The following is a 27,808-nucleotide window of genomic DNA, read 5'->3' on the forward strand; positions in this document are numbered from 1 at the left end:
GTACGTTTATTTTATAAAATGAAAATAATTCTCTCTATCGTTACTCCAAAAATATACCTCACGCTCTTTTTCAAAACCCCTCCAATTCTCTCCGAGGACTGAGATGTCTCTTTGAGCGCCAATGGCTATGCTGTCCTTCGATAAAACTTAACACCCACCTCTCAATTTCTTTCTCATTCGCGTTTTTGGGAACAGTCTGCTCTCGGGCACTCTCCGTGAAATGGACCGGAGATTCAACGGCCCAACCGCCCCTTCGAGTTCCACAGCCGCCGCTGCCACTGCCACAAGATTGGGTTCTCCTCCTCCGCGACCTAACTATAATAGCCGAGCCGTTCAGGTACTCAATTCTGTTTAACCCTACACATGCTCGTATGCGTCCACTTCTTTATACCCTAGCTGTTTTGTTCTTATGGGCGCTCTGCTGCTCTTCTTTATTTGCTGCTTTAGTTATTTTTTTCGTTTTCATTATAGAAAGCTGAAGCGAGTTTTTCTTTTAAGTGACGCCTTAGGGTTTTAGAATCAGTTGCGTAGGGAAGAGGAGCATAATGGGTTAGCTCATTAGTACTTTCCAGTGCTTATGTCCAAACTAAAACTACTATTTGGGCTTCAACTGATGCAAATACGGCTTCCACAAGCACTAAAAGTGTTTTCGTGACGGTGACTATCTTAAACCTCTGGGTTGACTACCACCCCGGGGGTTTTTAGGAAAGTATTGTACTTATAAGAAAATGAATTCGTACCCGTTTGTTCGTGTTGTTACCTTCATATCATAGACTAAGGGCAGGTTTGGGGGGTGGGATGAGAATTTTGTATTTTGTTTTGAAGTTTAAAATATTATGTTTTAATATTATTATTGTTTTGGGATTTGAAAAAGGTGTATTGGGATTTGAAAAAATTGAATTGTTTATTATAGTTTGTATGAAAAAGTTGCTTTGTTATGAACCCAATTACATTGGGCCAGGTTGATGGGCCTCCAACCCAATGCTATCTTTTATTTTAATTGATTGTTAAAGTTGTTAGTGGTCCATGGGTCTAGATAAGTGGCCCATGGCCTTTTTGCTGGTAGTTGTCGAATTAGGGGTTTCTTTTAGTATATGTAGAGGGAAGAGGGTAGTGAGGGGGGGATCTGAAAAATATTATAAACTTGTGTTGTTTTCTTTTGGGAGGAATTGGGGACCTCGAATATCCCAAGGCGTAGCTATTATCATTATCTTCCTTGTTCTTGATTCCTTTTTATTGTCTATATTACTGTTCTTTACGATTGGGTACTTAACAATTGGTATCAGCTAGCAATCGATCCTCATGGACGGGGTAAGATTTAACGAGGAGAAAACAAAGTTGCTTAAAAAAATTTTAGATAAGTTGTTGGAGGTGAAAGAAATAATGAAAGGAACGCAAGAAATTTGTAAGGGAATGCAGCAAAGTTGTGTTGAGATAAAGCAGACTCTACGGAACTGGCAAGACGAAGAGGAGGAAGAAAATGGACCGAAAGATGAAGATGAACTTGTGGAGGAATACTGCTTGGTCTGGGAAGGCCAAGCTGCAGAGGAGGGTGTAGAAAGGGCTACAGAGGTGGAAGAAATCGTCCCTGCTTCTTCTAATACTCAGAATCCAACTCTGAAATTAATTCATAACCCTAGACTCGTTCGTCACCACCATATGCCTCACCCAATATCCGAACCAACCCAAACAATAGGCCATCAACATCGTCTTTCTGCCCTTAACCTCCAAAAGGAAAACACTACAATATTCTCATTCTTCAATTATGACAGATGTAGAAAATTCTTGGTGCAAACGTTAGAGTTAGAAAACGTCTTCAACCTCAGCGTACCGGTTCATTGGGATCCCGGGAAAGAACTTCTTGGCATCTCGGATGGGCTGCTTGCAGTGACTGCAGCCATGCTCAAGCTTCAGGTGGCATCGGTGCTACCGATGGATGCCTTAATCAAAGTTCAGAACTCGTTTGAAATCAAGAAATCCCAACAACCCACAGTCGAGGAGCAGTCCTTGATGCCATCGTGGCTTTGCAGGCTCTCAAGGGTGGGAGTGGTAGTAGGACATTTCCTCTCGTACCACTTCAACATCTCAAAAGGGGCAACGATTGCGCCTCAGCTATTTGTGAAAACGTCAATTAGAAGTGGTGTTAAAGGTCGACGAACTCTCCCATCTCTCATTCACACACATTTTGATTTTGCTAGAATGAGTGAACTCTTGCTTCGAGTGGGTGAACTGGGCATAGAAATAAAATTGAGTTCTAGCTCAGAATTGTTGTCTTTGGTTGAATCGGGTATATTTAAGGGTTTAGGATTTTGCATGATATGTGACTTGGCATTGGGTGTGTGGGGTTTTGTTGGAGAATCGGTGATAAAGCAAAGAAGTGCGAGGGAATGGGACGAATCTACTGTTGAGATGGCAGAGGAGGGTAAAAATGTGCTCACTGAGGGCGTAGATTCGGATAGCAAGTCTGTTGTGATGCGTGCTTCGCAGCTGAAGAGAAGAGAATTGGATTGGGATGACAGCTTCGGTTATTTCATAAAAAAAAAACCCTTGGCTCGTCGGTTGCTTGATATTTTGCCCCATAAAATTATTTTTAGGCCTTTTGATAGAGGAAGGAAAAAAATAATGGAGGGAATCCCTTCCACCATGAAAACAGGTGTACGGTATGAGAGAGTTCCAGGTGTTTATCACTGTGGTTATCCCTCTCAAAAATCATATGGGTCAGCTTCTTATTTGATTGTTCATCCTGAAGGAAATATACTTATAGACAACTCGAGATATGTGGAGAGACTTGCAAGTAATATTGATGAAGCTGGAGTTTCTGGTGCCACACTACAGGCCGTGAATCTAAGTGATGGAATCAAATTAAATCAGAATAGCTGCAGAAAGGTTTTCAAATGGGTAGTGAGACTGGCAGTTCTAGTGAACGATGCCAAGGTTGTGCACTTCCTACATGTTGGGGTTATTCATGGTTCGTTTGATAATGGATTGAAGACAAATAATATTCTGATCAATGAGCATTAGGTGGCAAGGTTGAGTGACGATGGGATGTCCATTATCTTGGAAGGAAGTGACAAATTTGAGACAAAAGGAATTAAAAACTGGGGTGCAGCTCGTAAGATGTTTGATGAAATACTCAAGAGAGGAAACCGAATCAAGGTCATTAAAGCTATTCCTATACTTGGTTTATTTTTTGGTGGTATGGTCCTCAATCAGTTTGGCTTGTTTGGAAATCTTACTGATGTGAAAGTTCTGCCTAAGTGGGATATTTCTTTGTTGTTCGAGAATGGCTTGGAGCTTTCATTGGCACGCCTGAAGGCTCTTGCAAAACTTGTCTTTGGGCCGGATTTGGTCAACTGCAGAAGCATTGATGATGGAGTAGTGGTGGGTGCGGCTCTCTCTCAATCTTTCCCAACTTTTGTTTTGCAGTTTCTTGCATCGAAGGGAAAGTTCCTGCTCAGACGAGTTTTCAATGCTGTTGTAGAAGCCAGAAGCTCAGAGGCTTTTGTTGCTCTCTACGTACTTATTGTTGCTGGAATTTTTATATCACCCAGGAGTTTGGCTTCAGTGTATACGCTGGGAGCTTTCTTAGGGACCTCCATTAGTTTGCAACTTCATTTTCGAGAGTGGCCAGAGTTGGTATCACTCTTGGCAAGTTTGACCACCATTAAGACATTGATCCTAACTGCAGTAGGCATAATAAATGCCACTTTATCAGATGCCACTTTGAGCATAATAAATTACAATGTCAAAGCACATATAGGTAAATCCACCAAGGGAGCATTCAAGTATTGGCTTGCTTTTTCAGCATCAGTATCATCCCTTGGTTTCAGCACTTACGTTGCCTCGAGGAAAACAGACAAGTCTAGTTCTACCATATCAATGGTATACACATCAGAAGGAAGTGAAGATAGTACCATAGAAGTGGGGCAAGGCAATTTGAGCATCAAAATTTCAACCTTGAGGATAAGGTTTTTAAAGGAGGGGAAATTGTTATGAACCCAATTACATTGGGCCAGGTTGATGGGCCTCCAACCCAATGCTATCTTTTATTTTAATTGATTGTTAAAGTTGTTAGTGGTCCATGGGTCTAGATAAGTGGCCCATGGCCTTTTTGCTGGTAGTTGTCGAATTAGGGGTTTCTTCTAGTATATGTAGAGGGAAGAGGGTAGTGAGGGGGGGATCTGAAAAATATTATAAACTTGTGTTGTTTTCTTTTGGGAGGAATTGGGGACCTCGAATATCCCAAGGCGTGGCTATTATCATTATCTTCCTTGTTCTTGATTCCTTTTTATTGTCTATATTACTGTTCTTTACCATTGGGTACTTAACAAAAGCTGAAGCGAGTTTTTCTTTTAAGTGACGCCTTAGGGTTTTAGAATCAGTTGCGTAGGGAAGAGGAGCATAATGGGTTAGCTCATTAGTACTTTCCAGTGCTTATGTCCAAACTAAAACTACTCTTTGGGCTTCAACTGATGCAAATACGGCTTCCACAAGCACTAAAAGTGTTTTCGTGACGGTGACTATCTTAAACCTCTGGGTTGACTACCACCCCGGGGGTTTTTAGGAAAGTATTGTACTTATAAGTAAATGAATTCGTACCCGTTTGTTCGTGTTGTTACCTTCATATCATAGACTAAGGGCAGGTTTGGGGAGTGGGATGAGAATTTTGTATTTTGTTTTGAAGTTTAAAATATTATGTTTTAATATTATTATTGTTTTGGGATTTGAAAAAGGTGTATTGGGATTTGAAAAAGTTGAATTGTTTATTATATTTTGTATGGGGATTTGAAAAAGGTGTAATGATGAGATGAGATGAGATGAGAATTTTGTGTTTTGTCTTGTGTCCCAAACCTGCCCTAAAGATGCAATTTTGGGTTTTAGGTGCTCGAGAATAGTTGAATTGCTCTAGAGGTTCTCACTGTCTCATTTTGTTCTTTAGATTCACATGATTGTTTTATGTTGGTTTTTGAAGAACATCCTATAGAAAAAAAATCTTTGTTTCCTAAGACACCAAAGTAAAATTTCACATGCTCACATTGTGCATTTAGCATACATGCCTGCTGTTATATGGGGGCTTTAATTCTAACTATTTATGGTGATGATCCTTTGGTTCTTAGACATAATATTATTTTTTTTCCATTTTGTCATAGCGTTGAGCTGGTTTGAGTACATGTCCTACATTATCGGAAGGAATCATATGCAACAGAATAACACATGGATAAAAATTCTTGTTATGCAAAATCACGGATTTGAGTCTTTTCAATAAACTAGATCTACAGAGGTCAAGACTCATACCCTTGGAGTGTGCTTTTCAAAATTTGAGATCTACCTTGTAGAACGGCTTTCCAGATTTCTCAGATTTGCAGCAATTGAAACCCTTCAGGTCTCCTTTCCTAGTCTATTTCGGCTAATTGAGAGTGGGCTTTCTAGAAAAACCCTTGATATGCATGTAGCACACATAGGTCAAACAAGGACCTTTTTCTTTGGAAAATCAGTATGCCATCACCCCAATGTTTCTCTTTCAGTTTTGTGTCTTGAGGATAGAAGGTTGAAAGAACAATGCTCTCGTACCCTCTCTACCCCGTGCTGCACACCCTCGAGAAAGACAAAATTTTCAGACAAAAACTTGCTCCATATCAGCCAAGGCCAAGCAGTGTGTATATAGATTGTGAAAGGATCTATAGGGTATCAATGAAATTATAACTTCAATAGGATAAAGACTTGGTTATCTCATAACTAGTCCAAGTTTACTATTAATCATTTTATATCACAAAAAATTATAATTGCACTCTAGAATTCATTTAATTACTAAATACTACGATTTGATCCCTACATAAAAAATCCATAGAGAACTAAAACTTAACCTCTTCCCAAATTGTACAAGCTTTTTCCAAAGTCACATTCTATTGAGTAAATAATTTTTAATAATTTCTTTCCTAAATACTCAGGCCTTTGATTTAAAATAATCAACTTCTATTAAATTTATCTTAAATGGATTTTTGTATCTCAATAAAGATCATAGATTCTTTCTTGAAAATTCATGTTTTCACAATGTTGAATGTTATTACCGAATATATTGAGATATTGACACAATAAGGTCTCAATTCTAATTCATTAAAATGATCTACATGTCACATTTGAGTTCGCAATCTTCTCTGGATTAGGAATCATGTGCTGTTGTAGTAAAATTAAAACTGTTATTAAATCAACAATATATTTTCAAGATAATAATTACTCTGCTCCAGTTCAATATACTCAAAGTATATGAACATGTCAATTAGAAGTCTCCAGTTCCATGATTAAGAGAAATCATCATAATTGACTTGTGATAATTTTATAGAATAAAATTCTCAACTTCATCTACTTATCAAAAAATATTTTGTTAGTATAAAAGCCATTGTGATTTATTTATTTATTTTTATAAGTAAAAATTTTATTAACCTCAATTGGCGCAATCAAGTACACTGGATGTATACAAGATAGAACACCTAGCTTGAAAGAAGAAATAGATATAAGGAAATCATGAACATTAAGCCCATTAAAATCTAAAGTTATTGCGCAGAAAAAGGCATGTTGAAAAAGAATCTTCTAAGTTCCTCTAGCTAATGTTACTTACCGTCGAAGTTTTGATAGTTTTCTCTAGATACCCCACAAAAGGCATGTGGGGGCCATCTTCCATATTGCTGCAATTTGCGGGATGACATGAAGACTTCTACAAACCACCCTTAAACCCATTCTATCCCAACTCTGCCAAAAAAATTATTCCATAGGGCACTGGCAACCTCACAATGAAGTAGCAAGTGGTCCATAGTTTCACCACTTTTCCTATTCATGCTAAAAGGCCTTTCTTCTGCCACCTTTAAGCTGTTATGAATATAATCCCTTCTTCATGATCTTGTCATAGCTCTTTCTTCTCCTTTCACCCCTTATTTTGATAATATGGGTGCTACTCAGCTCGCAGCCAATAGGAGTTCAGGTTTTTGCTCTCTTATGTCCCAGATTGTTAAAATCCAAGGATTCAACTGCTTAATTCTTATCCTACATCTTCTTTGTGATTTACTGGAGAATGACAATTTGCAGTTTGGTTGAAACTCATAGATAAATACATGGTGCAAAATAGAATAATCTGAACTACTATCATTAAAGTTTGAGAAGCGTGTCTGATATGAAACCATTTTATGCTTGTGCCAATGAATCAACAAAATGGCTCTGGTAAGCTTCTTCTAAGCTGAAGTGACAGGGCTGCAAGTCATTGTAAACAAGGTAATTTGCAGAAAAAATATAATAAGTGTGAAAACCTTAGGGATCGTACCCAAAATAGGGAGTTGGAGGAGTGATGTTAGACTGTTGGTTTAAAAAATATCATATTTTTTGTTGTAATTTATATGTTCAGCTTATAGACTTTTGATACTTCTATAAAACTTGTTTCTAGTGTTTGCATATCAAGAAATGCTTGATTTACCTATTAAAAATATAGCATGACCAGTTCAGTTCTCTAGATTGTCAATATTGGTCTGAATACCTCTTTCTACTGTTTTCCTTCATTTATATAGAAAAGGGTTACAACTGAGCATTGAAGCCAGCGCTTAATTGCGGCTGGTTTTACTATACACGTTAGTTGCTATTTACACGTTAAGACTATTTACGGTACACAAAGAGTCTATTTACTGTACACGTTATCTATTTATCTGATATACTATCTAGATATAGAAAGCATAAAAGTATCTCTATAGAAAGCATAAAAGTATCTCTATAACATCCCCCCTCAAATTGATGCTGGTGGATCAAGAAGCATCAATTTGTCAACCAAGAACTGATGCCGATGCCGATGCCGAGAAAGAGCTTTAGTGAATATGTCTGCAGTTTGACGTTCAGTGGAAATGTGAGGAAGTGTAATCACATGTTTGTCAAAGGATTCACGTATAGAATGGCAATCGACTTCGATATGTTTCGTACGCTCATGGAAGACAGGATTAGCGGCGATCTGAATAGCACTGGTATTATCAGCATGAAGAGGAGTGGGATGTAGCTGAGGAAAACCAAGTTCACCCAATAACCCACGAAGCCATGTGATCTCAGAGCATGCGGAAGACATAGCACGATACTCAGACTCAGTAGAGGACTTGGAAACTCTGTCTTGCTTCTTACTCTTCCAAGAAATGAGTGCATTGCCTAAGAACATGCACCAACCAGTGACAGAGCGACGAGTATCTGCACATCCGGCCCAATCAGCATCACTATATCCCACCAACTGTAAGGAAGATTCTTTAGGAAAGAACAATCTGCGTGTAGAGGTGCCCTTCAGATATCGGAGAATGCGACGAACAGCGGCTAAATGAAGATGTCGGGGAGCCTGCATAAATTGACTAACTTGCTGTACAGCAAAAGAAATGTCAGGACGAGTAATCGTCAAGTAGTTCAAACTCCCAACAAGCTGCCGATACAAGGATGGATCTGATAGAAGCTCCCATTCTTCTTGACGAAGCTTAAGATTTACCTCCAAGGGAGTAAAAACAGAGTTACCCGATTGGAGACCACCCAATGAAATAACATCCTGCGTGTATTTGTGCTGGTGTAACAACATACCAGTTGGAGTAAGTTGTACCTCAAGGCCAAGAAAATATTGTAGGGGACCAAGATCTTTCATGTGAAAAGAGGCCTTGAGATGCTGTTGTAATTGCTTAATTAACTCAGTATCGGAGCCAGTGATCACAATGTCATCAACATATACGAGAAGCAATACGATTCCTGCGGAAGTCTTGCGAAGAAAAAGAGAGGAATCAAACTGACTCTGAGTAAAGTGAAAAGCAAGCATGTTAGAGCGAAATTTGTCAAACCATGTACGCGGAGCCTGTTTCAGTCCATACAAGGATCGGCGTAGCCGACAAACTTCTGAGGAAGGTGTGGCAAACATGCCGGGAGGTGGAGACATATAGATTTCTTCTTTCAAATCTCCATGTAGAAAAGCATTCTTTACATCCATCTGACGAAGAAACCACCCTTGCGAGGCAGCAAGTGCCAAGATAGTCCGCACAGTAGTCATTTTTGCAACAGGTGCAAATGTTTCTTCATAATCAATACCATACTCCTGTCGGTTCCCAAGAACCACGAGACGGGCCTTATATCTGTCCAGTGAGCCATCAGCTCGAAACTTGATTGAGTATACCCATTTACAACCAATAGGTTTGACATCAGAGGGACAAATTATAAGGTCCCAAGTGTGATTGTCTTGAAGAGCTTGGATTTCCTCTTGCATGGCCTGCTGCCAACACGCTTGGGTGGATGCCTGAGTATAAGAGTGAGGAACAGAAATAGTGTCTAGAGTGGCAGTAAGCGAGGTGTGAGGAAAACCATACCTATCTGGTGGATGTGTAACCCGAGTGGACTGTCGAGGTATAGGAATTGTAGAATCAGGTGACGGATCAGTGTCTGGAAGGGGCGTTGAAGAAGGGGTAAGACGTCGATGATACACCATACCTGGTTGAAATCGCTTAATACAAGGAGACACATCATCAAAAGCTGGAAGAAGAGTAATAGGAGGATTAGAAATAACCTGAGACTGAAAGAAATATTGATTTTCGAAGAAAATCACATTCCGTGAGATTCGGGATTTATTTGCATGAGCATCATAACAAATAAATCCTTTCTGAGAGGGACTATATCCCATAAAGGCACACATGACAGACTGTGCAGCAAGCTTGTGATGCTCAACAGGTGGCAGATGAACAAAACAAACACACCCAAAGGTATGAAAGGATTGATACTCAGGAGATATGCCAAATAATCGAAAATATGGAGAATCATAATCTAAAGTAGGAGTAGGCAAACGATTGATCAAATAGACAGCAGTAGATAAAGCTTCTACCCAAAACTTAGAAGGTACAGAAGAATCAATCAATAAAGTACGGACGACATCTAAGAGATGACGATTTTTACGCTCAGCGACTCCATTTTGTTGAGGAGTATATGGACAAGAACGCTGAGAAATGATCCCCTTTTGCTGAAGAAAATTTTGAAAAGAATGAGACATGTACTCCCCCCCTGAGTCGGAGCGTAAAGTTTTGATACAAGTACTGAACTGTGTCTCAACAAGCGCAACAAATTTTTGAAAGACAGAAAACACGTCAGCTTTAGAACGGAGAAAATATATCCAGGTGAATCGACTATAATCATCTATAAACGTCACAAAATAACGATACTGACCATGAGAAATAATAGGACTCACACCCCAAACGTCAGTATGCACAATCTCAAAACAGTTAGACGCACGACTACCATGTGCAGGAAAAGGTAAAGTTTTACTTTTACCAAGACGACAAGTAGCACAATCCAAAGATACAAGAGAAGAAGAAAATGAATCTTTATTGCCCAAAAAACCATGTTTCATAAGATGAGTCAAGACAACAGAATTAGGATGACCTAATTTCTTATGCCAAACTTCATTAGTATTGGCAGTAGTCGTACAAGCAAGAGAAACAACATTAGGAATAGAAAACTGTAAGGGAAATAAACGTCCTACTTTAGGCCCCTTAGCGATCACCGTCCCTGACACCTGATCCTGCACAAGACAACCACCACGAGAAAAGTGAACATCACAATTATTATCTACCAATTGTCCAACAGAAATCAAATTGGTAGACAATCCAGGAGAGACAAAAACATCGCGAAATGAAGAGCCCAAATTACCAACAACAGTAATAGGAAGAGTACTGCCATCAGCAATCTGAATATTTTGCATGCCTCTATACTTACGAACACCATGGAGACCCGTCATATTACCAGTCATATGATTAGAAGCGCCTGAATCAACAATCCAAGAAGTTGAGTTAGTACCCGTACCTTGCAGGCCTAAGGCCGTAAAAGCAGACACAATCATCTGTTGGACCATTGCTGGTGTGAGAACAGATGAATCAGAGCTTACAGTAGGTGGCGCAGAAGATGAAGAAGAAGACTGTACAGCCGCCTGAAAAGCTTGAGATTGGCGATTCTGAGGCCGTACTCGACAATCTTTGATGAGATGACCCTCTTTCTTGCAGTAGTTGCAAACTTTCTTAGGACAGTTGCGAGCGATATGACCAAATTCCTTGCAACTGAAACATTGCAACTTGTTCTTTCCTCTCCCTTGTGCTGCATAAGCTACATTCATAGTCTCAGAAAAGACCTTCTCAGAAGTCATACCCATCTGAGTGGATAATCGTTGTTCTTCCCGCAACAAATCTCCCAAACAAATATCCAAAGAAGGAACCGGATTACGGTTCAACAAACCAGCTCGAACGGTCTCAAATTCGGGTCGAAGCTTCATTAAAAACTGATCGCGTTGACTCTCAGCATGAACTGCTTGAAGAGCCGCGAGTGCCGTAGTGGGAACCTTAGCATGAACAATGGCAGAATACTCGCACCAAAGGTTAATAAAACCAGAATAAAATTGTGCGATAGGTAAATTGCCTTGACTATAAGTACTAATTTCCAATTCTAATTGGAACTTCCGAGCACTATGATCTTGATGGTAAATACGGTGAAGATAATCCCACATAGCTTGAGCCGTAGTAAAACAACGAAGATTGGTCACAAGGTGAGACTCAATCGTCCCTAATAACCAAGAAATTACCTTGGCATCCTTGACCTCCCATTGAGCAAATTCTTTTTCATTAGTAGGAACTTCAGTAGAATTATCAATATGATTTGATAATTCTTTTCCTTTTAAAAACATCTTAAACTGAAATTCCCACGTAGGAAAATTCTTTCCAGTAAAACGAACAATAGTATTTTCAATAGACATGATGAAAAGCACTTAGAGAAATATGCTTAAGTAGTCAATCAAATAAGTGGTAAGATTAGAATCACAATAAACCAAACTCGAAGTCACGGTAACAAGGAGGAGCCCAAACTAAAATGCCCAGACTAAAAATAAAGGACCCAGAGGCACAAGAATAATAGGCACTGCACGAAACAAGGGCCCAAAATCAGTTGTTGGAGAGAAATACCTTACGGACGAAGGAGAAATACTTCGACACCTGCCCAGAAATTTTCGGAAACCAGCAGAGAGAGACCCAACCAGAAAATTACCCAACTCCCAGAGAGAGCCGACTGCAACACAGTCACCCAGAAAATTTCGGACCGCCACACAGAACCTGCCGACAGTCTCAAAGCCACCCACAGATGCTGTCAACCACCACAGAAAGTGCCGACTGGCGCAGAAGCAGCACTCCGACCACCTCACAGCCACCCACAGATGCTGTCAACCACCACAGAAAGTGCCGACTGGCACAGAAGCAGCACTCGTAACTCCCAGCGAACGTCGACAGCCACAAAGAGGCACAGCCACCACGAAGGACAGAGTCCAACAGCCACCAAAAACTCAAACCACAAGGTTTGACTCCACAGAAGTCACCGAGACCCACTAAGAGCAAGAAAGAACTTGCTGAATCAGAGAATAAAACATTCTCCCAAGAATAGCGAAAGAAAATCGCACCCTGTGATTAAGACCAACGCTACGGAAATCAAAGTGGCTCTGATACCATGTCAATATTGGTCTGAATACCTCTTTCTACTGTTTTCCTTCATTTATATAGAAAAGGGTTACAACCGAGCATTGAAGCCAGCGCTTAATTGCGGCTGGTTTTACTATACACGTTAGCTGCTATTTACACGTTAAGACTATTTACGGTACACAAAGAGTCTATTTACTGTACACGTTATCTATTTATCTGATATACTATCTAGATATAGAAAGCATAAAAGTATCTCTATAGAAAGCATAAAAGTATCTCTATAACATAGATGATAATCTCAGTGAGCTCTGAAATGTTCCCATTGAAACGTGGTTAACAGTGAGATTGATATCATATTGATTCTCTTGTATACATCTAGTGTACTTGGCTACACCTACTGATATTAATAAAAGCTATAAGACAAAAAAGATCGATATATTGACATTATAGTATTTCATGCTCCCATGTATAGAATGGACCATAACATATCATGTGCTGCTGCTTTAAAAAATAAGTATGCTGATTGTAATGTGATTGATTGATGAGAAACTATATCATGAGAAACTATACCTAGCTTCTAATTTCAATTTCAGGAAGCATTGGAACACTTGGCATCCATTGACCTGTTTGAGTTGTGTGATGAGGCAAAAGTTGAACGCTGTCGGGCAACTAGAGACTTGGGAAGCTGTGGACGCTATGTACACAATGTTTTGATTGCGTGTGGTCATGCCGCTTTATGCGAAGAGTGTAGTCAACGGTGTGATCTTTGCCCCATATGTAGAATCCCACTACCAAAGATTGGCAATAGACTACGGCTCCGCCTTTACTATGAGTGCATACAAGCTGGCCTCATCTCCAAAAGATCTGATGAGAGATTTCAAGAGATTGAAGATGGGGACAAGCAACTAACTGCTGATGTCCAACGCCTCTATTCCTTGTTTGACGTTGCCCTGGAGAATAACTTAGTTTCTTTGGTTTGCCATTGTATCCTTTATGGCTAGATTGATATCCTAACTTTTTTTCCCTGTTTCTTGTAGACTTATAAATTAGTTTTGGATTTTAACACTTTTGTCTCTACTATTACCTATCAAAAGATTTTTTTTTTGTACATTTCTGGCTGGAAAATTCCCTTCAACATTATAATTCCTTTCTTTATATCATTATTTTCTTCCCAAAATCTGAATACGTAGTAAAAATGTTATATGTGTAACTTAATCTTAGGTATTCTTATTGATAGGTTACAGGCATGTGTAACTTCATAACATTATTCTGTTATTCTATTGAAGGTTATGTTTCTTTAACAGAGTTCACAGATGTAACAGATGTTTGTATGGATGAAAGTGCTGTGTCTAGTGACCCTGTCATTGCTTTCTTGTTGGATGAAGTGGTTGTCAAGGATTGGTGCAAGAGGACTTTCAGAAACATCGCAACAGAACTCCAAGTAATTTGTATCCTTAGAGCAATATTTTGATGCTTGAAGTGTGCACACTTTCCATAGCTTCAAGTGTTCTCTTCTTAACATTTTTCATTAGATAACCTTGAAGTGGAAGGGATGAAATCTAGGTTGAGTTTTCTACTCAAGTGTTCTGTACAGCTGACTGGAATATGCAATGTGCTTGAAGTTTTGGAGTCATCTTTTAAGGGCAGTCTTTCAGCACAGCTTCATGACTTGTGCCACCTGCAAGAGAACATATTGAGGACGAAGCAGGTTTTAATTGGGAGTTACTTTTGGTGGAGCACGTATATATACCATTTACATGTTTTAGCTTTGATGGCTGACCTGTTTCGTATTTATTTTAGGATGCCTTTTATCTTTGTGATGATAGTGATAAAAAGTCTCTTTCTAATTTGAAATAAAATAGTATTATTTACTTGCGATATATGGCATTGATTTTTTAGAGTCCTTATGAGGTAGTTATTCTTTTGGTTAAGTCTAAATTCCTAATCTTGAACAGCAAGTGAATTATCACAATTGATGGGATGGGATTCTTTTAGAATACAAGTAGTAGACCTATGTGATATGTAGGAATAACAAAATTTATTAAGAGAAATGATATTTGCAGTCCTTGGGTGTGCAAGCCCTACACACTCCCTTTAAAAAAAGTGGATAAATCTGGGACCTACAGGAACAAAATTATTTACCCACTTTTTTTAAAGGGAGTGTGTAGGACTTGCACACTCTAGAATTGTATCTGCATTACTTATTTATTAAACAAAAAAGTGTATTTTGTTGGAGGGCATAATTGTTGTTAGAGAGCATAATTGTAATTAGTATACCCCATTAGGGTAGAAATGTAAAAATGTAAGCTAAGTTATATGCGTAGTGCTACATGTACTTACAATTTTATGTCAAAGATCCATTTTATCAGTTTTATTTTTAAATTCAAATTTTGAATTTCAAATTTAATAATTTTCAGTATATCAATAGCTGACACGCCATCACGTATTGTTATGTATGTAAAAATTGTAAGTACAAACATCATTTTCCAAATTATATATGGTGCAATAGTAAGAGTGTAGAATCAGATCTTTGAACTACCTATCATTTTCCCCCTTCTCCATTTTCCATTGTTTCTCCCAAAACCCTAACGTAACATATTTGACTAAGGTATACTTTACAAAATAGATGAAGTCTTGAAGATTATCAATGTTAGAAACCCCTAGGGGTTGGCTCAAGTGGTAAAGGCCATGATCTTGGTGGTATGCTCCCTCCAAGGTCCAAGGTTCAAATCCCACTGGGTGCAAACAATTTCTAGGGGCCATCGGACTAGGGAGTTTTCTCTTTGAATTACCCGAGGTGCACTTGCGGGAAACTCCTTGCCGAGGACTTGTGCACTCCCGGGAAACTCCTTGCCGAGGACTTGTGCACCCCCGGGAAACTCCATTGATGTCTAATATTCGTTTGAGCATCTTGATCTTCTCTCCCTTTACTTTGTTTCTATGCTAGTGGTGTGAAACCTTAGAAACTTTGTTCTATGGAGAGAGACCAAGAGCTCTTAACAAAGTGTGCAGTAACTCTGGCTATCAAGAGCACTTAACTTACTCGAAAACTCTTATAAATTTATGTATCCATTGGTTGATAAAAGCATGAGTTGATAATTTAAAAAAAAAAAAAATACGCGTTAGAAAATTTATAACTCTAAAATGAAAATTACTAAATATTATATTTTGTTAAGGCCTCGTTTGTTTTCACAACCCATCTCAACTCAACTCATCTCATCATTACAATTTTCTCAAATTTCTATACAAAATAAAATAAACAATTCAACTTTTTCAAATCCCAAAACAAAAATAATATTAAAAAAAATATATTCTAACAATATTTTATTCAACTTTCAATTTTTATCTCAACTCAACTCATCTCATCTCATCTATGAAAACAAATGAGGCAAATAAATTTGTTTTCAATAACATATATTATTTAATTTTTATATAATTACATATATGATGGTAGTGAATGATGTTACTAAACAAGAGCAAAGCTCCCTTCAGGAGAAGGTAGAGGTATTCTTTTGGATTCGACATAGAACTGAAGGGTCTTTCCTTGGATTGAACAAAAGCTCTATTTTGGAGAACTGAAGGGACTTTTTTTGGGGAAATAAAACAAAATTAGCAAATCATAAATGGTAGCAAACCTTTAGGCTTCAAAATTGTTATAAGTTCAAATGTTTAAATGATAAAATTTACGCTCATTTGAAAATTATAAATGTTATAGATTCTTAATGTGTATGCCCTGCATTGTGATTAGGCCAGTGTTAAATCATTTTGTGGCAGGAGTTTTGAGTAAGCATTAGGGTCTGATTGGATTTCTTCAAATTAAACTGCCAATGACCACTTCTCTATATCTGCCCATAATTGATCTTCTCTCTCCATATTGGTTTTCAAATTTCAGCATATGGAGATAATGATGTGGTGCATAAGACATCAATTTCTGGAGAATGTGAGTTCTCGATATGCTAATTTCACGTCATGGCGTTCCCGTGTCTGTGAACGGAAATCAGCTGCAATTAAGCGATCATGGCCTGATGCAGTAAATTTCTCTGCAGAGCCCACTAGACAGGATGGTTCCTTGTTCATTGAAGATGCTTTGGTGAATCTTGATATTGAGCAGGGCGATTCAGAGGTAACAGCAGAGAAATTAGAAGCTGCATCACTGGTGAAAGGTGGAGTCTTGTCAATTCTCCGGTCTAAGATAGAAGGATTGGCAGGGTGCTATCCTTTTGAAAATCTTCGAGCTGCAGTTGATATACTCTTCTTATGTGGAAGTTCTGATTTGGTGGTTGCAAAGCAAGCAATTGTATCCTTTTCTTACCAATTATGCAAGCTGTAAGTTTACAAGATTTTTTTCCCTTAATTTATGGCAGCTTCTCTATTTTCTTTTTGATCGACATTGGAAAATGCCTGATGAAACGTGGAGACACATTGTGGAAGATTTTGCAACCAGCTTTAGCATCACCAGGCACTCATTGCTGGAATCTTTAATTTTTTATCTGTTGGATGACCACACGGATGAGGCTCTGCAGGTAACATTTGAGTTTGTATGACCATTTGCTTTTTGTCAATTAGATATATGGTTAAACCAATTGTAACTACTTCAGTTGAACCTCACTTAAAATTTTACTGCATTATGAGTCTGAGGATTCAATCGGTGTACAATAATGTTTTCATAAGTATTTTTATATGAAGGAATTAAGGGTTAGAGATGAGATGAGATAGTTCTAGATGAAAGATGAAAGTTGAAAAAAATATTGTTAGAATATTATTTTTTAATATTATTATTGTTTTGGAATTTGAAAAAGTTGAATTGGGATTTGAAAAAGTTGAATTGTTTATTATATTTTGTGTGGGAATTTGGGAAAGTTGTAATGATGAGATGAGATGAGATGAAACACCTTCTGAATCCAAACAGGGCCTAATTTTTCAATGGTTTATATCTAATAATAAAATCTAACCATATACATATCAAAACTTTTGGGGCTTTAGGTGGCCTGGCGCCCTTAACACTATCACCTCACTCTTGCTAGTGGGCACTAAATACACCTCATTGATTGTCTAGGGAGATGAATTTACCAAGTTATTCTCTTTGGGAAAGCGAGTTTGACTTGGAAAAGGTCTCGCAGCTTAATAATCTAAAGACCTGACATAAAAATAGATGGTTGGAAATAACTTTGTAATACCCCAGGTTTAGTATGAGTATGGTGAATAGGATCCTGCATTGCTTGGGAAGAAGTTTTTGTCTAATATAATGATTTTAAAAAGTTCCAAATGTAACATTGACTAGTGCTTTTGGAGTATAGCCCGGATATGGTTTAGGCCTTCCTTGATTAACATTCATTTGGAACAACCTAGGAAAGGTCTAAGTCACATCCGAGCCTATACTCCAAAATGACTAATTAATGTTACAATTGGAGCTTCTTGAAAATCATTATAAAAGGTGAAAACTTTTCTTTCTCAAACGATGTAAGATCCCATTCTCCACCCTTGTACTAAATCTGATGTATTACAGTGTATTTATCAAAACTGGATTACTGAAAATAAGTTGCATATGTATGAAATTCTTTATTAGATGTGTGCCCTAGTCTACACGGGATTAATGGTGCTGCTTGTCTAAGCTGAGATAACTCATATTGGATTATGTATTAATCCTAAGTTGGTGTAGCATGCTATCTTGTTTTCACTCAAACATAAAATAGCAACATTTCAATGTTGTAGCAGGTGAGACTCTAATTAAACTATTTAAACAGTATAACTGTTTTATTCTCTGATGTTTTATTGGCTATCTTGTTTTTTGGTGCTCTCTATCATTTGATTGCTAATTATATTTCACAAAATCCTATTGCTTAGGAAGCTTGTCGCTTTCTTCCAGAGATCTCAGGCCCCACAACTCATCCTAAGATTGCACAAGTGTTGTTAGAAAGGAATAATCCCGATACAGCTCTGATGGTTTTACGGTGGTCTGGGTGTGATGGTGGATTGCAGATGGTTTCGCTTAGTGAGGCCATAACTTCTGTTCGGGTAAGGGTGGAGTGTGGACTTTTGACTGAAGCATTTACACATCAGAGAATGCTCTGCACCAAAGTCAGGGAGAAGAAGTTGAAGCATGGACCATCTGGGAATGCTTCTGATAATTTCAAAAGTGAGTTCAGGAATTGGGTGGAATGGGTGGACATATTGGTAACTGAAATCTGTTGCCTTTGTATACGAAGGAACTTGGTAGATCGAATGATAGAGTTGCCATGGAATTCTGACGAGGAGAAGCATATCCATAAGTGCCTGTTGGATTTTTCTATTGAAGACCCTTCAACAACTACAGGAAGTCTTCTTGTCATATTCTATCTTCAGGTATTGACATGGTTTTAAGTGAAGCTAGACTCAGGAATCAACAAGATTTTAAGTTTGACTTAAATTTGAGTAATTGGGTTAAGCATCTAACGCTACTGCATGGTTGCTGATCATTAGAATCATGCAATACAACTTCTTGAAATAATCGTTATTGTCAATATTGTTTTGTTAAAGTCTGTGGTAGCTTTTTCTGTTTATTATTTTTTCTTACACATAACTTCTTTTTCCTTTTTATTGAATCATATTTCGTAAGTTTGTACTACTGAATTGCTGGATGAGCTACAATTGTTGTTCTATGTCAAAATAAATATTGATCTTTTTAGTTGGCGACCACAATAATTTGTTCAAATGACTGCATGATATCTCACAATTAAAGGTATCATATTGAAGCCCAAGAACTCCATTTCGGTTCATTTTTTATTCATTATATCTTTTAATGAAATAACTTGTGTATCCTTTTTCTTTGGGATAAGGCTTTGTTGAGGAAATTAATACTGTTTTACTTGGTCTCATAGTGTTTTTTCATATGTTTACATCTTATTATTATTATGAATTACTGTCAGATGTTGACATATCTCTGTATCTAATAGATGTGTGGATTATTTTGTGAATTTTTGTTACTTGGAGCTGTCCGTTTTTGCTTCTTGAAACAAAATGTCGTACAATTTTATAATGACTTGCTTGTTTATTTTATTTAACTACAGTTTTTGAAAGGATATTCCGAGTTACAAAATTATTTTTGTTTATCATTTCAGCGCTACCGATATACTGAAGCATTCCAAGTTGATCTTAAACTTAAGACTGTGGAACAGGATTTCATTTCGAAGAGTTCTGTTGGTAAAGAAGTTTTGTCTAGAATGAGATCAGCAAGTCACTGGAGAGCAAGTTTGATTGTAAGTTATATTAACTTTCTAGATGGAATCTTACTTGTCACGGGAAAAAAAAAACATTCTGTATGATTAGTTTATTTTAGAAAGAACAAATGATGAACTCTTTCCTTCTCTCTCCCTTTCAATATTTTCTCCCCCTCTCTCATGACTTCCTGTGGTCTTATTTCCGGCCAAAATAATCCATAATCTTCCCTTTTTGTTTTTCCAATCTTTTTCTCCTCTTCAAATCTTTCTTTTCATTTCTTTTCCTTCTTTTTTCTTCAGTTTTCGGGTTTCTAATTTGGTTGGGAACTATTTTTCTTTCTGGTGGCTTCTAAGAGAAGTTTATCGGTGGACTCAGATTTTCATTTTTTCCATCATGAATGAAGGGTTGATGCGTATTACCGAAAGAAGCAGAAAAGTTAAAAAATTTGTTATCATTGGTAAGGTGAAGGCGAGATGGTTGGAGAAAATGGTTGTTGCATGCACTGCATCCGGAGGTAGTGAGTTCTATAAGACGTTGCATTGAAGAGAATTGAGCTTTTTTGGCACAGTGATGTGTAAACTACTATGGGCTTTATTTGGTGATAGCAGAGTATGGTGATGGTGGCAGGAAAGGTTTCATTGTCATCCCTAAGGGTGTGAATGGGAAGGGATTGATGTTTTCTGAAACTCTCAAGGATTTGGGTTCTCTGAAGTCCCCGTTCCTATCACCAATAACAGAGGAAGGGTGGATTATGGTGTAAAAGTTCAGGCTTGTGGTGGGGGTCGAGATCTTTCCAAGTCGATGTTGACAAGGCTAGTTTGGGAGGAGAAGGATCTTACAAGGCAGCGTTAATGAGACTCGATGTCTTTCCCGGCCATTCCATTCAGTTTCTGACGGAACACAATAGGGGCTATTGGGGGAATGAGGTGGCAAAGGTAGGTGGTGGATTAGTCCATGGTGTAAAGATTGCTAACACCTCCAAACAAACACATGTTTCAACAGGTGGCGTGGAGTCTTTGAGGGAGGCATATCAGGTCGGGTATAGGAAAAGTCGTGGTTGGAGTTGATGTTTTATCTGATCGAAATCAATGAGAAGATCAACAGTTTTCTTTTGAGGATTGATAAGGAGATGGGCGTTAACTTGCATTTGGGCCGTAAGTTTGGGGTGGAGGTGTAGGAAGAGGGTGACTTAGGGGTTGTGGGCTTGGGTATTAAAAAGGGGGTTGGTATTCAGGTGGGTCGTGTTTCTTGTGATAATAAAGAGAAGACTTCAGTCAGCTGTAAAAAGGGGCCCAAATCCAGTTAATTGGATAAAGGTAAACAAAAAGTTGGACCAGATGTTTAGAAGTCAGCCTGGCCCGTTTCGGTGTGGCCGTATTCAGGTCTAATTCGGGTTCGACCTCAAACAACATTGGTCAATCATTGATGGAATCTCCTCCTGCATTGGGGTTGAAACAAAATAGATAGCTGGCCATTTTTGCCCCCATGAATAGTATTCAATCATTGGAATGTTCGCTGATGGACTCTCCTGAGGCTTCGCAAGTGATTTTGCTGATATTTTCACGTTCGAAGGCTTTGCCTGGAACAGAATGTGAAGGCGATATTTTTCCTCTTAATTTTATCTCCAGAATCAGAGGGAAGCTCCGAGAGTGTTTCTAGGTGCGGTGATATCATGTGTGGAGACTAAGATTATTATTTTACCTCTCTGGTGGGGATGATTTGAAGCTTAGGGGGGAAGACCAGAGGCTTGTTGAGATGCAATTGGTTATAAGGGATATGGAGAGTATGGATTGTAATTTTATTGAAAGGGAGAAGGTGGGTGATGATCTCATGCCTTTATGTACTTTGCTCCTGGGTGTAAGTATGGTTGGGTGCTCTTTGAAATGGGTGCTTAAGAAAGTTAAAGAAATTTAGGAGTGCTAGGGGATCTCCTGTAAGGGTTTTGAAGACTAGTTTAGGGCCTTACTTATTGCCATTGAAGCGGGCCATCGTCTTTGAAATCAGCGTCGAAAAAAGTAAGAATTGAAGAGACTTACTTGTGCAATAAATTATGATGCCAAGGAGGGGAGTGTAAGTCGAGGAAGGAGTAAGGGGAGGGCTTCAAATCTCACTTTATGAAGCCCAAAATACTATCGTGGAATGGTAGGGGCTAAATGATCTTAACAAGCGCCTTCATGTAAAAAATTTACTTCGCCAATGGAAGGTTGATGTCATTTGTTTACAGGAAACAAAGTTGTAGTTTTTTTATAGGAGAATTATCAAAAGCTTATTAGGATGTCTTTACGTGGGATGGGTGTTCCTTGCCTCTGGTGGTATCATTGTGATGATAAGAGGATTGTGAAATTTGAGGAGTGTATTGGGTGGCTTGTTTTTTCAGGAATTTGGAAGATGGTTTTGAGTGGGCTTTTGCAAGTGTTTATGGGCCTAATCTAGATGGTAGTAGAAGACTTACGTGGGATGATATTGCAGGGGTTTATAGCTGATGGGATGTGCCTTGGTGTATTGGAGGGGACTTCAATGTTACTTGCTTTCCGAGTGAGAGGTCAGGGGAGTCTCGGTTATGTCTGGCTATGGGAGATTTTTCTGATTTTATTTTTGATATGGAGTTATTGGACTTGCCTCTGGAGGGGGTGTGCTTTCACATGGTCTAATAACAATTGGGCATGGTTGAGATTGGACAAACTTCTTGTCTTTCCTTCTTGGGAGGCTCATTTTCTGGAGTGTTGTTAGAAAAGATTGTCTTGGGTATACTTATCAAAAAAAAAAAAAAAAAGATTGTCTTGGGTATGTTCAGATCATTTTCCTATCATATTGGATTGTGGGGATATTCATGGGGGTAGCAAGTATTTTAAGTTTGAAAATATGTGGTTAAAAGCTGATGGTTTTGTGGATATTGTGAGACAATGGCCTTCTTACCAGTTTATTGGTACCCCGAGTTTTGGCAAGTAAGCTTAAAGCTTTAAAGAATGATTTGAAGAAGTGGAATATGGAAGTTTTGGGAATGTCAATTGTCAAAGAAAGTTTCTCTTCAAGGAGTTGCAAAGGTTGGAGGATAGGGCTGATTGTAGGAGTTGAGTAGGAAAAGTTCAGTGACTGCTGAACTTGAAAAACTGAATTTGATGGAAGAGATTTTGTGGAGGAAGAAATCTCTGGCTCTTTGGTTGAAAGAAGGAGATTGTTGTACAAAGTTTTTTCATCAGGTGGCCAATTCTTATCGTAGGAATGATGCCATTGAGATGCTCTATTATGAAGGTTGTGTTATTGATGATCATTTGATATAAGAACCATGTGGTTCATTATTATGAGACACTTATCTCGGAACAACATTTGTGGAGGCCAAAACTTGATGGGTTGGTTTTTGAGACTACTAATATTCTGAGTGCAAATTGGTTGGGGAGAGCGTTTGAGGGGGGAGGTGCATCATGTGGTAAGAGGGAAGGCTAGAGATAAAGCCCCTGGGTCGGATGGCTTTTCCATGGAAGGGAGATATTATGAGTGTTTTTCATGAATTCTTTCCTTGCAAAAAGTTAGAGAAAAGCCTCAATACAACATTCTTAGCACTCATTCCTAAGAGGGTGGGGGCGTCGAATGTCAAGGATTTTTGTCCCATTAGCCTTGTGAATGGGGTGTACAAGAATATTTCCAAAGTACTTGCTAATCGTATGAGTACGGTTATGGAGAAGTCAATCTCGAAACCTCAAAATGTGTTTGTTAAGGAGCGAAAAATTCTTGATTCGGTTCTTATTGCAAATGAATATTTGGAGAGTAGATTGGGAATGAGAGTGCCAGGTATTTTATGTAAGCTGGATATGGAGAAGGCTTATAACAATGTGAATTGGGATTTTCTTTTTTACTTGAGAGATGTGGTTTTGAAGAGAGGTGGTGTATGTGGATTAAACATTGTGTCACCATTGTTCGGTTCTCTGTTTTGGTAAATGGTACTCCTGTTCTTTTTTTTAACATGTGGTTTGAGACAAGGGGACCCGGTGTCCCCTTTTCTCTATGTGATCATTATGGATGTGCTTAGTTGGATGTTGGAGACTGTGGTTGATGCGGGATTTCTATTTGGCTTTTCGGTGGGAAGCACTAACAATGGTTTTATTAATGTCTCTCATCTTTTTTTAGATGACACATTATTGTTTTGTGATACGGAACCAAGTCATATTTAGGCAATTAAGGCTCTTTTGATTTGTTGTGAAGCTCTCTGGTCGAACTTGAGGAAGTCTGAGATGGTGCCGGTGGGCAAAGTAAGGAACATTAGAAGTTTGACAAGTATTTTGGGTTGCAAGGTAGCCTCATTTACAATGAAATATTTGGGTCTTCCACTTGGGGCCTCCTTCAAGGCCAAGGCTACTTGGGATGGGGTTGTGGAAAAAATTGAGAGGAGATTGGCTGGTTGGAAAATGTTGTAATTGTCAAAAGGGGGAAGAACCACTCTAATTAAGAGTACACTCTAATCTTCCCACTTATTTTTTTTTTCTCTTTTTCCATTGCCGGCAAGTATGGCTAATTGAATTGAACAACCTTTTTGTGCTTTTTTGTGGGGTGGAATTGAAGAGGAGACTAAGTTCCACCTGGTTAAGTGGAATAAGGGATGCACTCCGATTTCTAGTGGAGGGTTGGGGATTCGAAATATGAGGATTTTTAATAAGGCACTCCTTAGGAAATGGTTATGGGAGGTACCATCAGGAAGGGGAGTCTTTATGGAAGGTTATTATTGAGTTGAAGTATGGGAGTTTGCTAGGGGGTTGGTCTTCCAATGAAGTGAGAATTGCGCATGATGTAAGTTTGTGGAAGAACATTAGAAATGGATGGGACGTTTTGTTCGTTTTATTAGTTTTGCGATTGACAATTGATCCAGGGTCAAATTTTGGCATTATATTTGGTGTGGTGATTCAGCTCTTAAGACCATGTTTCCTTCTCTTTTTCGGTTGGCTTTTGATCAGGAGGCGTTGGTGTCAAAGTTGTTGGATTGTTCTAGTGGATCTCCACAGTGGAATGTTCGTTATATTAAAGCTGCTCATGATTGAGAAATAGGAGTTATTTCTGATTTTTTCAATTTATTGTATACTTTTGAGTATTGGTAAGAATGTGGACAGAATGCTTTGGATGAAGACAGGGAGTCGGAAGTTTATTGTGCGATCATTGTACAAATATTTGTCGAGTCAAAATTATATTTCGTTCCGTTGGCATTTGGAAAAGTAAGGTGCGGCCTAAGATTGCTTTCTTTGGATGGACTGCATCTCTTGGGAAGATTTTGGACAATTTGAGAAAGCGTGGTCTTGTTGTAATGGATTGGTATTATATGTGTAAGAAGAGTGGAGAGTTGGTGGATCACCTTTTACTTCACTGTGTGGTGACAAGGATGTTGTGTGTGGAGATCTTTAATAGAACGGGTATTGATTTGTTTGCCTGTTGGCAAAGGAGTAGGGTCAATTCCCATATTGTGGATGTATGGAGGATGTATGGAGAATGATTGCTCCATGTATCATGTGGTGTTTATGGATTGAAAGGAATGGTCGAAGCTTTGAAGATAAGGAACATTCTCTGGATGAGCTCAGAAGTTTCTTCTTCCATACTTTATCTCTTTGGGCCTCAACTTGTGTTTTTAATGGAGCCTACTTAAATGATTTTCTTGTATCACTTTGCAGCTCTTAATTTGTAACTAGGTGTATACTGTTTGAATACTTCCTGTGTACTTGGGTTATGCCTATTTACTAGTTTCAATAAAATGTTATTTTACTTGTAAAAAAAAAAAACTTTATAGGTGTAACTATAGGTATTAATAATATAGCAAACCATGTTAATGGGGGAGCAAACCTTGGGTCAGTTCACAAGGGAAAATCTTTGCTGCTCCCCCACAGCCCCAGTACAGGTCCCTCTGCCTCCCTTTTACATATATAACCTCTTCCACCATGCCAATCCATTCCATCTTCTCAAGAATAGCCCCCAAACAGACTTGGCCTCGAAGTGAGCATCCAATGAGAGGCCAATATATGTCTTGGGCAGGGAAGTGACCTTACTATCAAGAATGCTTGCTAAGCCATCCACATCCTTCAACCCCAAGGGGTGGTGAAGTGGTCCTGGGACAAACCGTCGGACGTCTTAGGTTCAAAACGGACTGGGGAAGTTTTCTTTTGAATTACCAGAAGTGCACTTGCAGGAAATTCCTTGTTGAGGAGGGCCTGGGCATCCTTGGAATTAGTTGGGACTTTGAACTGGACACCCCGATGTCAATAAAAAAAAACTATCCACATCCTTCACAGAACCCATTGGAACCAACTCAGCTTTTGCTAGATTACTCTTTCAACCCCAATACAATTTCTGGACATTGCAAGGATAGATTTGATTTTGTTTTCTGCATTTTATATTTTGTATGCTTTTTCTTGAAGGAACTGACCTACCCTCTTAGGAGTGAGTTAAGATCATGCATCTTTGGACAATGGATGTTCTATTATAAGCCGAAATCTAACAAATTATCTTTGAGCACACCACAACGTACACAACTTCAGCTTGTCAAGACCTTGTTTGAGAATTGGAAAACTTGGGCCTAGTTTGAGCCTGATAAATAAACATGTATACATGGTTGATATTTTATATGCTCTTCTACAAGTATGTTATTTGAGAAAAGATATTTAATGTACATTGTGGATGGGATTGCTTCAATAAACAGGATAAATGCATGGAATTGCTGCCAGAAGTCCAAAGGCAACAAGTAAAGTCTGGTCAATTGCCTGAGATTGCTGCTAGTTCTGGTGAAAAAATTGAAATGCCAGGAAAATCTGATTTCACCATGGTTCAAGAGCTAACCTCAACAAGTTTATTGATTCCTTCGTCTACTGATTCTTCTCTTGGTCTTGGGATGGACCCCCTGACTCCTTTCTTGAGATCATCGGTTTTTGAAAATCAAACAAGACTGCATGGGTCTATCAATGGTCATCACTCTGATGTTATCAAGTATGGTTCCCAATCAATTTTATATGGAAGGGGACTTAGACCTAGAGGTAGCATCAACAAAGATTTCAACTTAAATGACTCAACTCCTGAAACTCGTCGAGTTAGTCTCATGAATGCCTCACCATCAAGAGAAATTAACAGGGCTACCTTTGGCAATCTCCAAGACTCCTCCCCTGAAATGGAACAAAATGGTTTCATTAACCAACTCCAAGATGCCAGTCCTTTATATTCCTACAGGCTTAGCTCTAATCCAATGGGCACACCTAGCAGCAACCAGAGCTTGTTTAAAGATTCTGGAGGTGGCTTGAACACCAGTTTCACTGGTAAAAGGATCCAATCCGATAGAGATTATAGACTCTGGAACGGGGCATCTTCAGATGATCAAATGGAAATCTCTTGGAGGTAAATCTTACTTCTTATGTCTCCTCCTTTCACGTTGAAGTCTGTTAGCCTGCTTTGTTGCTTGTACAGTTAATTGCAGATGCACATATTCTCTGAATTTGAACTCACTCTTGTTTATATGATCTCTTAAATTCAGCCATAGAGGGAGTGACTCTGCTGCCCAAGACAACGGTATGAATTGTGGACCGAGATGGAGGTCTGATGAGACCAGTGACGAGGAAGAGGAGCAGAGTCCAGGGGGAAGTATGGGAATGGCTTGTCAAACGACGCCCACAAGAATTAGGAGAAGTAGACTTGCCAGGTAAAGATTGCATCTGCCAATTTTCAATCTTTTGATATATCCTTGCCCTTCCATGGTGGCTTCTCAATTTGGTCTGGGAAAAGGGAAGCTGCAAGAGCTAGCTAGCACTGCAACAGGGTTTGTCTTTCGAGTAAAAGGGTTCATACTGCGATCGTTTCTGCAGTTTTCATGGGTGGAAAGTGGACGAGTAAATATAATTCTTGTATACAGTTGTGCTATTAAAATCCAGTAAGAAGATAGGGCATTGGCTCATTTCCTTTTCCTCTTGTCATTGAACTAACAAGAGGCGAATTGTGCTTTAGGAGGAACAATCTGTGCAGAGTCTGACGATTTTGTATTTTTGTTGAGGCAAGTCAAAGCTTTTCAGTCTTGTATTTTTATTGAGGCAATTCAAAGGTTTTTCAGTCTTTTGGTACCACTTTCAACGTTTTGGTAAGATATATGAAACAATTTACCTGAA

At 38.7% G+C, this 27,808-nt stretch overlaps 1 protein-coding gene across 1 annotated transcript; it reads left to right on the forward strand.

The window, feature by feature from the left end:
• The first annotated feature begins 62 nt into the window (after positions 1-62).
• LOC108989934 (E3 ubiquitin-protein ligase HOS1-like) lies at positions 63-27,808 on the forward strand. The gene is made up of 10 exons (XM_018963706.2): positions 63-337; positions 13,085-13,475; positions 13,805-13,939; positions 14,024-14,199; positions 16,384-16,788; positions 16,856-17,014; positions 18,336-18,833; positions 19,589-19,726; positions 26,362-27,047; positions 27,184-27,808. Exons 1-10 carry the CDS (start codon positions 221-223, stop codon positions 27,350-27,352), a joined length of 2,874 nt encoding a protein of 957 aa, XP_018819251.1. The 5' UTR covers positions 63-220; the 3' UTR covers positions 27,353-27,808.

The sequence above is a fragment of the Juglans regia genome, chromosome 2, assembly GCF_001411555.2.
Source record: "Juglans regia cultivar Chandler chromosome 2, Walnut 2.0, whole genome shotgun sequence".
NCBI classification, from domain to species: domain Eukaryota; kingdom Viridiplantae; phylum Streptophyta; class Magnoliopsida; order Fagales; family Juglandaceae; genus Juglans; species Juglans regia.

Excerpts from the sequence above, each read along its gene's own strand:
- LOC108989934 (XM_018963706.2), top strand. The coding sequence starts at position 221 with ATGGACCGGAGATTCAACGGCCCAACCGCCCCTTCGAGTTCCACAGCC. Across the intron at positions 13,476-13,804 it reads AGTTTCTTTGGTTTGCCATT|ATGTAACAGATGTTTGTATG; the intron begins GTATCCTTTATG and ends CAGAGTTCACAG. Across the intron at positions 16,789-16,855 it reads TGGTTGCAAAGCAAGCAATT|CTTCTCTATTTTCTTTTTGA; the intron begins GTATCCTTTTCT and ends AATTTATGGCAG.